General features: G+C 38.8%; 2 protein-coding genes across 2 annotated transcripts; one reads left to right on the top strand and one right to left on the bottom strand.

The window, feature by feature from the left end:
- The first annotated feature begins 451 nt into the window (after positions 1 to 451).
- On the top strand, positions 452 to 8553 carry tomm7 (translocase of outer mitochondrial membrane 7 homolog (yeast)). Its single transcript, XM_080863893.1, has 3 exons — positions 452 to 609; positions 5804 to 5852; positions 7816 to 8553. The coding sequence occupies exons 1-3, from the start codon at positions 507 to 509 to the stop codon at positions 7829 to 7831; spliced, it is 168 nt and encodes a 55-aa protein (XP_080720019.1). The 5' UTR covers positions 452 to 506; the 3' UTR covers positions 7832 to 8553.
- Positions 8554 to 8825: 272 nt separating this feature from the next.
- LOC308384046 (interleukin-6-like) lies at positions 8826 to 10260 on the bottom strand (the record flags this gene model as incomplete). The annotated part of the gene is made up of 5 exons (XM_080862356.1): positions 8826 to 9075; positions 9478 to 9630; positions 9735 to 9836; positions 9962 to 10149; positions 10245 to 10260. The coding sequence occupies 5 exons, from the start codon at positions 10258 to 10260 to the stop codon at positions 8872 to 8874; spliced, it is 663 nt and encodes a 220-aa protein (XP_080718482.1). The 3' UTR covers positions 8826 to 8871.
- Positions 10261 to 11818: the final 1558 nt, after the last annotated feature.

Here is an 11818-nt window from a genome sequence, read left to right as displayed (position 1 = left end):
TGTCTTACTGTATTTCAGTGTGTCTTTAGGATTTTGTGCATCTGTCAATAAATAACTGCTCCCATTTTTTTTCTAGCAAAACTGCTCCATAGGTACAGTATATAAGTTTAAACCATGTGTGTGATGTGATTTGCTTTCTGCTGATCTTTATGGTTGTCTACATCCACAGTGGAGAAGAACATTGCTCCAAACTATTGACTCTGGGAGGGCCTAATGTTAGTTAAACGGTCTTATTGACTTAATAAAGTTTTGGCTTTAATTAAAGCCAAATCCGCTTAAAGAAAACTGGCATAATCAGTAAAATCATCTCATCGAGAACATGCTATCTGTTTCTAAACTTAAAGTGTGGCAGTTTAGCATGTAAACTCCAACCAGCCGCCGCCACACGCCCATCCACAAGGAGGCGTCCTATGACAGCTGGAGAAGGTAAGTGTTTAGCTCTTCAACGTCACTTCCTTTTTCCTGCCCTTGGAAGCAGCACGAGACTGTCTGTTCGGGATCATAACATGGCTAAACTGAGCAAAGAGAGCAAACAGCGGCTGCAGCAGCTGTTCCAGTGCGGCCAGTTTGTCATCCGATGGGGTTTTATTCCAACCGTGCTGTACCTCGGTCAGTATCCGAATAGGAGTGAGGGGTATGCGGCGAGATGATGCTAATGCTAACCGGTTAGCGCAGCTTCTTAGCATTAAACTGTATTTTCTTCTGTCCCGGTGAGGTTGACGTGTTGTATTGGGGCCCTCGTTAAAACAGCATATCAAACATAACATGATTAATAAAATGTTGCGAGCCCCAGTTTTATTTTTAAAAAACTGAAGTGTCTCTAGTCTATCAGCTATGGCTTTGCTGTACGTTGTAGAGGAACTCCTGTAGCATGAACTCATGCTATGGATTTGTATGGCTAATCAGTTTTGCCTCAGATAGACAGAAATATTATAATTCTGATCATTTATCAGTACTGATACATGTGAGACTTTATCAGAGGCGTGAGCATTAAAGCAGATACCTTTGTGTCAAAGTAACTGAGAATAAAACAGAAAAACATGAAGGAGATTTTCCTGGCCTGGATTTTTATAGCAGATAACCTTTAAAATATTCTGCAATATTACATAATTATAAAAAAATATGTCTCTCTTCAGTATTGAACATCAGAAATTAGGCTTTCTGGTACGAGGTGGGTAATAAGCAAATGAATAATGCCGAAAACAGAGATTTGAGATGGGAAGCTGTTCTTGAAGTACAGAGAGAGATTTTTATCGTGGTGGAAGCCAAATAGCAAAAGTCAGAGGAAATTAATGACGACATTTATCAAATTTGAAGCGTAGTTTAGTTTAATACTCAATTCCGATTTTTTTTATCAAATCCGATTTTTTTTTAGTCTGGTTGTTCACACTACAAATAAAATGTGACAGAAAACGTGCTCTAGTGTGAACCCTCAAGCGGCCCGCATGCGCAAAAGAAGACGTCACACACAACACGCTCTGTTTAGACCCAGACCAAACAGTATTGTTTGACTGATGGCCCTAAATATAAAGACTTGTTTCGGACTTTATGTTTCCTAATTTTGCTTTAAATTATAAAGTTATTTACATATGGCCTAATAATTATCCCTATTGCTGTTTTAGTGAGGAGCGGTGCTTCAAAGGATAGTTGCAGATTTCTGTCAGAATCTGCAGATTATACAGTACAAATAAAACAACGTTTCTCCAATGTTGTCTTCCCAACAGTTTCACTAACATCTACACTAGATGGTCAGGAAGTGTTCGGGCGCTTCTCCGGCGCCGATAATTGGCGTCTGTCTTGTGTCAGTGACGTAAAAGACGGATGTAATGTGACACGACCATTCAAGCAGCAGTCACTTTCTAAAACATCAGATATGTATCGGATTCAGTACCACACACGAAAGTGACCTAGGTCGGATTTGAAAATATCAGATTTGTGCTGTTCAAACTATTATACCATGATCAGATATGGGTCCCATAGGGTCAAAAAGTCGAATTTGATGCGCTTTCGCCTGCAGTGTGAACGTAGCCTTTGGTGGGTTTTTTTGGGTTTTTTTTAAACCAATGCTGATAAGGCAGGAAAAGTAGGTATGGAGATGTAGAGCTGCTCTAAACACGTGTAACATATATTCACATAGGCCGTATATAAATATAAATATAAATGTCTCTTCTGAATTTTAAAGCAAAGCAGGCCAAGAAAATATGAGCGATTTTTTTTTTTTTTTTTTTTTTTTTTTTAAAACAACAACCCAAAAGCCCTCAAGCAGTCAGCAACAAAACGGGGTCTGAATTTTAAAGGCGAAAGGTTATCTCTTTATCTTACAAGAAGACCCAAAACACATCGCTTGTCTGTATGTAAATCAATAAGATTTCAAAATTGCCCAAAACGGCAAGTTTACTGATATTGATATATCTGGTATAGGCCAATATTGGCTCTTATTTGTTGCCCACTCGCAAACATAACGCCAGCGGTGGAACCCTACTTGAGGTTTTTAGAAAAAGGGAAGGATGATGGTTTATCATGGCATTTACCACACATAGAGTTGATTGGGTGGCCTGCCCAAGTAAATTAACAGACCCCTGGTATATTTTCTGACTCATATTTTTTTTTAATTTTTATTCTTTTAAATTTGTGGACAGTCCCTTCACTCTTATTTTGAAAGTTAAGTTTATGCTAACATGCTAGGATTCCCATGTTGTGCCCCCACCTCCGCCACAAATGCATATCATTCTGTTTGCAGCACTTTGCTGACTATGCGAGTTGAGTTCCCTTCTGCTTTAGTGATGTAAACTGTGACCTTGTGTGCCTTACGGGTAACACGTCCCTGTGGTAGTAGATTCAAAACAGTTTTTCTTCAGACATTTCTGTGATCCTGAAATAGCTGGCTGTGGTTTGAAGGAGTGTTGGGGAAGACCTGTGCATCACTGTATTTGGGAGCTTTGATGGGGAAGTTGAAACTTTTGCATGGCTGTGGTTTGGATTATGTGGGGGAAGTTGAGACTTGTGCATGTGTGACCATACGCCTTAAGAGATTCCTCTCAGTATATTGGAAACACCAACAGTGATGTCACACTTTCTCTCATTTCCCTCTTGCTGAGCCTTTTCTGCATGTGCAACTCATTTACTTGAGGAAGAATAGTTTTAAATTAAATACATGCTGCTGTTGGGTTACCACCATTTTCTATATATTTCAAGCAAGTTAAAAAACTAGTATATTAAATGATGAATGTTTTCACGCTATGGCTATACCACATATATTGTGTCAGATAATATTACGCAAGAGCAAGAGTTGTGTGTCAGCCTCTGATGACAATTTGGTGCCTAAACATGGGGCTACTTCAACAGCCTCCAACATCTTTGCAAAAGATACAAGAAAACTGAAAGAGGCAAACGTGTTTCACCACTTGAGGCAAAAACATAGTCGATATGCACTACGAGGCTACAAAGGAGATACTAGCAGCTGGTGATGTACCACCCAAATGGAAAACCATTTACAGCACTGCTGGAGCGATCACTAGTTAAGACAGGAAGAGCAAGTGGTGTTGTGAAACAAACTGAAGTAGTTACATGGTGGAAAAGCAGGACTTGACAGTGGGGGAGTCTGGCTAGGCCACTCCATGACCTTAATATGCGTCTTTAGCCCCTCCTTTGTTGCCTTGACAGAATGTTTTGGGTCATTGTCATGCTGGAAGACCCACCCACGACTCATCTTCAGTGTCCTGGCTGAGGGAAGGTGGTTCTTTTCCATGATTTTACAGTACATGGCCTTGTTCATTGGACCATCAATGAAGTGAAGTTGTCCTGTACCCTTGGCAGAAAAACATCCCCAAGCATAATGTTTCCACCTCTGTGCCTGACTGTGGGGATGGTGTTCTTTGCTTCATACTCAACATTTTTCTTCCTCCAAACACAGCAGGTCGAGTTGACGACCACACCACTTTCTCCTAAACCTTCTCTGAATAATTTAGATGTTCACTGGCAAACCTTAGACTGACCTTTAGATGTGGCCTCTTGATGCCAGGAGCGTCTGTAATTGATTGGCTGTGTGGCATACAGAAGACATTCTGTGGGAGCCCGAATTCTGGATGGGTTGTAGGGGATCAGCATCACGGGCTGCTTTTGTGCTTACATTTAACTTAGGCTGTGTCACTGGTGTTGCACCATAATACTGCTGCGGATGCTATCGGCACCTTCTTTTAATAAATTCACACTTCAGATTAGGAAGTGTGTCATCAATGACAGCTCAGTGGGAAATGTCTATCATTTGCTTCCACTTGTGATTGCTGCTGCCTGCAAGCTGCAAGTGGAGCAAAAAAAAATTTTTCTACATTTCAGAAATCTTGTTACGGAAAACTTTCTTGAAATATCGTGATGTAATTTGAAGGCTACGTGGCCCATCCCGGTTTCACACACGAATGAATACCTTCCTGCACTTAGCTCAAATCAGGACACTCTGGATCAGAAACATTGGTTAAGGCGAGGGTGCTGAAGGGGTCGAAGCATACAGGAGCTGTAAAGTTGGTGACGATTTCACCGGACACCTACGTGTTCTGTTATCACATGGAAACAATCACTCTGACTTTGCACTGGATAAATGGCCTGTATTTGTATAGCGCTTTACTAGTCCCTAAGGACCCAAAAGCGCTTTACACATCCAGTCATCCACCCATTCACACACACTCACACACTGGTGTTGGCAAGCTACGTTGTAGCCACAGCCACCTTGGGGCGCACTGACAGAGGCGAGGCTGCCGGACACTGGCGCCACCGGGCCCTCTGACCACCACCGGGCAACGGGTGAAGTGTCTTGCCCAAGGACACAACGACCGAAACTGTCCAAGCCGGGGCTCGAACCGGCAACCTTCCGATTACAAGGCGAACTCCCAACTCTTGAGCCACGATCGCCCCACGATAGATTCTGATACACCCGTATGTAATTAAACTTAGACACAGTGATCACCTGACGGGTCTAAACAAAACAGCCAAAGAAATCAGGTTTTACCCTTGATATTAGGAGAGTGGTAACAGGAGGCTATTTTTCGCCTTCTGGGATCCTCTTATCTTTTTTTTGGAGAATGTCTTGCGTCAGGCTCAACTACTTCCTTGACTTTAAATGAAGGCAGAAGTATTGATATCAGGGGATATGAATTTGTAGTCTTCTGCTGCTTGTGGAATGATCTGATCTAAGCTAGTTTAATGAAAGCAGGATGTTTTGCTGGGTCTGTTTGCATTCTGCTGACACACTGTAATCACTGAAGTAGCAAATGATTTGCTTCATTAGTTCTCAACAGGACAGTATTTTTACTCACTGTGGCTCGAAACTAGTTATAAACCACAATATGAGTAAAACCGGTGCTCAAATTCATATCTCCAAATTTGAGGGACCACCCCCACCCCCAAAAAAATGCTTTCAATAAGGGGGATTTATGTTTAGATCTTGCCATCATCGTATTTCTTTTCTCATCTTTAAAGTTTCGGTATATTCTCTTTTCCTCTGTCATGTGTGCACCAGCGCTTCAGCACTAATCGAGCCCCACTCATTTGAGCTTTAACATTCAAGTGAAAATAAACCTAAATGGTATGGAGCTGAGCAGTAGAATAGTGCACTTTACATGAGTTATTTACACATTATAAAGTGTACAAAAGAAGTTATGTTCAAGGGGTACAATGTGGTTTTGTGTGGGGAAAAATATTGCACACGAGGACTGCACTGAAATTCAAAACTGTTAGTTGGTGTCTTGTACATTTGAGCGTGCCTTACAAGAATCACCTCGTAATTCTTATTTATGGTTTTGACTTACAGGTTTCAAACGAGGAGCAGATCCAGGGATGCCTGAACCTACTTTCTTAAGGTAAGACGAATCGGTCTGAGATATGTGTAATAAAATAAAGCACCACCTGCACTCATGTATATATCTTTCTACGTAGCACTCATAATTCTTATTCTCATGTATATATCTCATGTATATCTCATGCACATATCTTTCTTTCTACATAGCACTTTAATTCTTATTGTCTGCACTGAAGCACTGCAGCAATTTCCTAATGTTGTAAACCTCAACATCTGGCAATAAACCCATTCTGATTCTGATTCTGATTCTGATCCTACTCCTAGATCCAAAGTCAAATAATACATCGGGTTTTTTTGGGGGGGGGGACTCCTGACCAACAAGATTTATGTCCAGTCTCATGAAGTAGGGTCATTGTAGGGATTATTCATGTACACTTAGACCATGTACATAAGGATGAAAATACATTATATGTCAAAACAGTTCATTCTTTAAGTAAAACTGCCCATTTAACAAAGTTGAATGATAGCTTGAAGAGAAAAGGATGTGTGATGTCTTAATACCCGCCTTGGAATACTGATGTGAGGCTATTTTTAGTCCTGTAAGAATCTCTTATCTTTTTTATTTCTGTTTTTTTAATTTCTTTTTTTTTTTTTTAAGAACCTATTGCATCATGTACGGCTTGTCTGTTATCTCAGTATAGATAAACAGGAAAAAAGGTAACCTATATTTACCAGAAACTGAGCTGCTTGTTGCGCCTCCTCCGCCTCCCCAGTCTCAACAGCCCGTTGCTAATAATATCAGTGTGTTTGTTTTTACTTTATATAGAGATTTGATTTTGTTTAAATATGAGAACAAGCAAATAATTCAATATGAAATTATGACTTTAGTTAAGCTGTGGTCATTGTTTTCAATATTTTAGAAATTAACATGTACATTTAGTGTCTTTTTTAGCATGTATGACGATGCTGGTCAGGTACAGGGATGGCACTGAGAATAAGTGAAAAAAGCAACCTATGTCCAAGGAAGACTTTAAAAGACTTTCAAAAAACTTGGAGAACTGTTGCTCTACACCACTTAAAAAAGTTACAAGAAAGTCTGGCTGCTTGGAAGCAAAATATAAAGAAATGAGAGTCGGCACAAGACTTTTGCACCGTTCTGCAAAGCATTTAAACATGATGTACAAGTGGTATGATAGCAAAATTCTCTATTTTGCATTTTAGTGGATTATCTTAAAATCATGAGATGTAAATTTTTTTTGTTTGTTTTCCAGGACTTTAAAGCCCCTTTTCCATCAGTACCTACTCGGATCGACTCGGCACCATTCGCCATGGTTTACAGGGTTTTCCATTAGGTCATAATACCTGGGTTTTTTTTAAGTACCTGCTTGGCCCGGGTTCCAACGATCCAAACACATATTAAAATGTGACATCATCAGACTGTATACCACCGATTGGCTGGTCAGCAGCGTCACTCGATGGAAACAACTGTGTTCCCCGAGTCTGACAAAAAGCCACGGACCGAGCAGTAGGTTTATTCTTGCCTCGACATCCACCTTTTAAATAGCCTTTGTTTTGCATGTTAATTACATCGCGGGACGCTTTGATGCGTTGCTGTGATGACAACCACACACGCTGCGTAGTACTGAATATAAAGGAAAACCAGTCAAGTCGTGGCCGATCCATGGCGAGTCGATCCAAGTATGTACTAATGGAAAAGGGGGTTAACTGTTTCATCCCATGGGGGGATGTGGGGTTTTTTTTTGTTTGTTTGTTTGTTTTTTAAATGCACTGCATTCTGCTGAGCTGCGCTAAACAACATCCTGTACAACTCAAAATTGTTGTACAGGCCCATGTAACATAGTTACATAGTGATAGTTGTGATAACGTTTGTAAGCATGTTTTTTTTTTATACATATATATATATTTTGGCAATGCTGTTAATACATCACACTATTATTTCCTCACTATGTCAGTAACATATTTCCAAGGATGTTTTAATATTGATTTTCTTTGTTGTCTTCTAGCTTGCTCTGGGGCTGAGGAACATCTTCACACGACCAATCCCTAACCATCAACCAAACCATGTGACCCACCTGTGACTGGACGAAATGGACTTCTTTTGCTTTCCCCTCTAAAAATAATAATGATCAGATGATATTTGTACATTGTTTCTCACTATCTGTAAAGTATTGATTGGATGTTATCCATTTCCATGTAGTCTGTAACTATGGTACATGTACAGAGATGTGTGAACAGGTTTGTCCCTTGAAATACACGCTGATTGGACTATCAGTTGGAGGGTTATTTTTTGTTAATGCGAAGCACTGATGTTTGTTTCCTGTTTTTTTCTTAGTTTTTATTTGTAATTTAACATTTCTGAAAATAAATCCTCAAAGAAACGACTCTTTTCTTCCTTAATATAAACAATCCAGTCGCTTTCATGCAGAAGAAACTGATAGCAAATATTTTACTAAGCAATTATAAAGTTTTGATATATCAAATGTATCAATCTTACATGGTAATGATGAGTCATAGTCATAGATTAACGGGAACATTTTCCGTCCACCTTTAAATGTGTGTGTATAAATGTGTTGAGTTGACTGATCTAAATCTAAGTGTCAAGATTCATGCATTTGCAGAATGCGCTGCTGCGTTGAAATGTGTGAAAAGTTGGGGAAAGAATAAGTCCTTGCTTTTTATGCAAATGATTTTTTTTTTATTTCAGCATATGCAAAAAATAAAGTCAGTTGTGTTACATAAGAGATCACTGTACTGTAAAATTCTTTAACAATAAATAGTAATCAGCACCAGAAATGCTAATTACAAGTACAGTGCAAATTGTATTTACACTGCATTTCTCCTGCACAATAGATTTTTCTCTAATAAATAATCTCTACCAATGATAAATAAGATAAATAAGAATAGCACAGCAGGTGATTCTACATACACAGTATGTTGCTGTGGGGCCTGCTGTACCCAGAGGAGGTTATGATCTTGAGAAAGTAGGAGTGTCAAAACCATCCAGTTTTCCCTGAGTTATTATTTCATAACTGAATGTAATTTGAGCATTATTCGTCTTTTTAACAACTGGTATCTGCTGATTGGTTCAGTTGCTTTTCCATTCTACAAACAGCTCTTTTCCCCTCACTCAGGAAGGCTTTGAGGGCTCTCAGGATGCTGTAGGCGTTCAACTTGCTGTGGTAAGGATCAGGGCTGTTGACCTCCTTGAGAAGCTGCTCCTCCTCACTGCTGGTCAGCGGTGTGACTTGATTGCTGTTTTTCATCTGTGGGTCAGAAGAGATGGTAGAATGAGGTGTTATTTAGGAACAGGACGCAGAAGTGAAAATGTGACAGTACTAAGACAACAGGCATTCTGGTGAAACAGTGATGTAGTATGAGAGGTGATGTATTTAATTGAGATTTTGTGCTACCTATCACTTCTGCTCCTCTCACATTTACAATAGAAATGTTGTTACTGGGCTTTGTGACAGCTAAAGGTAGAGAAGTCACCTTTTATTGTGAATTTTACTTTTAATATCTGTATGTAGTGGATTGTTTTTTTTTTCTGAAGTAAATCTACTTTATCTGTCTTCCTAACATTACTGACAGGAAATACCCAAGAGACTGCTGAAAAGTCAAATTTGACTTTTCCTCGGAGGATAGTTAAAGACGCGTGTCAAACCCACCTTTCCTTTGACCATGCCGGCCAGGTCGATCAGAGTGCCGATGTTTGACGGAGCGTCGGAGAAGTTCAAACTGCCGCGGTACTCCTTCTCTACGTGCTTGAGTAAAACCGAATAGATGAGCAGACCCTTGGCCAGCGTCTGGAGACAAGTCTCCTGCACAAAGGAGAGAAGAACAGCCCGAGTTATCGAACTAACCCCAACCCCTCCTTCCGACCTTTGTTAGTGACAGCATTAGAAAAAGAGAAAGGAGCTCTCACCTTTCTGAACTTGGTAATATTGCAGTGCTTCGGGATAGAGGCGGGGGTGTGGGAGTCCAAAGCTTGATCGCGATTCTCCAGAGTCTGGAAATGGTGCTCAAACTAATAGAAAAGAATTAAAATACAACTTAAATAGGCTGGAAGTATTTTAGAATCCCAGGGGTCCGAGGGAACCCCAATCGGACTTGATGACACCTGTTAATCATAGTTAATGAGCAGGCCCTTACCGCTTTCTCGTATTCTTGAGCTGAGTCAAAGAGTGACCTCCATATATTAAAAGGCTTGACAGTGGACATCTGCGCCTCCTCCGTCTCTTCACCTGAGAAGTCACCGGCCACACTTCCGTCTTCAATCGGAGCGCCGGAAGCGCAGAGAAGTAGAGCGGCCAGCATCACCGCAGAGAAAACGTGCACATCTGCTTGGGGAGACAGAACAAGAATGAACGAATGAATGAACGAAAAGAGGAAGATACGCAGGAAACTCGCGCACCACAGCCTGCAAATTACTTACTGAATATAGAGGGCATGGTGCGCTGCTGGGAAGCACTTGTCAAGTTTCCGCTGATGCTGAAGGCTGCCAGGGCCAGAAGGATTTGGCTTGTATCTGAGATGCGCTGTTTTTATACATTCCTCAGACGAATGGGATTTTCCAATCCCGACTTGCAAAACGGAATTAACAGTAACTGCGTCATGAAGATTTGATGAAGATTATGAGTGTCTTCAACAGGACCAGTTGATCCTTATTATTATCATTATTATTATTATAATTTTTTTTTATAAATTACTGTTGTTATTATTATTACTGTTGTTGGTGGTGTGTGATTGCTATTATAATGTTGTGAGAATTTTTTTTATGTATTATATATTTTATATATACCGGTTAAATGGCACTTTTATAAATAATAATAAATACACAATAAATTACATATATATGTATGTATATATATATATATACACACACACATATATATATATACATATATATATATATATATATATATATATATATATATATATATATATATATATATATATATAGATACATATATATATATGTAATTTATTGTGTATTTGAATGTGAGAGTGAATGAATAATGGCATTGTAAAGTGCTTTGGGTGCCTTGAAAAGCACTATATAAATCCAATCCATTATTATTATTATTATTATTATTTAAGTAATTTTTTTAGCAAAGATTGGAGAAGTTATAAAGCACAGAGAATCATCATGTAAAAAAAATCCCTATGATATTTTCAGCTCAAGAATTTAAAGGGAAAATCCTTCTAAAACCAAACATTTGCATAGCAGCATTCCAGTGCATTTAGCTTGTAGCAACTTTATATATCAAATGATATAATGAATAAATAAATAAATGAATAAACAATGCATAATTACATACACACATACATAAATACACTGCACAAGCAGATGAAATGATCAATAGATGTAACCCCATTCATTATCATGTACAGGAATTATACATTTATTTGCATCACATGAAAATGAGTCTAAACATATAAATGTACCGTTGTAACCAATGTAATGGGAGTTATCTGAAAAAAATACACACTCTCTTGTGTTAGATGTGTGAAAGCAAAAGGAAAGATTAGAGATTCACGAGGTAAAGCTATGATTTGGCAACTACTTAAGTACATTTTGACAATTGGTGTGACAAAACTGGGGTGTCACTGAACATAGTATTTATCAGACAATCAACTGAGTACTAACATGCATTTGAAGTTAAAAGGCGTTCTGCCTTATTTTCCCTATAGAATAATTGTGCCCTATATATCTGATAATATCATGCGTCATAATAAATCAGACAATTTACAGAACAGCAATTTTTCATACCTTTAATACAGTTTGCTTTACATGCTTTCAGCCATAATAATTTTAGCAAGACTTTAAACATTAGTAGTTTGCCATCTTTCATATGTACACATGTAGACTAATAAAATTGGTATTTATTTATTTCAAACATTAACATTTTATTTTGTATTACTATAAAATGGGGATTTCACATTTTCAGTGAAAATACACAGTAAAAATCCTGCGAAATAAAATTGCTTTCTGTCTCTAAGGAAGCT

The sequence above is a fragment of the Rhamphochromis sp. 'chilingali' genome (genome assembly GCF_963969265.1).
Source record: "Rhamphochromis sp. 'chilingali' genome assembly, chromosome: 17".
Classification (NCBI taxonomy): Eukaryota; Metazoa; Chordata; class Actinopteri; order Cichliformes; family Cichlidae; genus Rhamphochromis; species Rhamphochromis sp. 'chilingali'.
The sequence above is the reverse complement of the archived record's forward strand: the minus strand, read 5'-3'. Positions and strand labels throughout refer to the sequence as shown.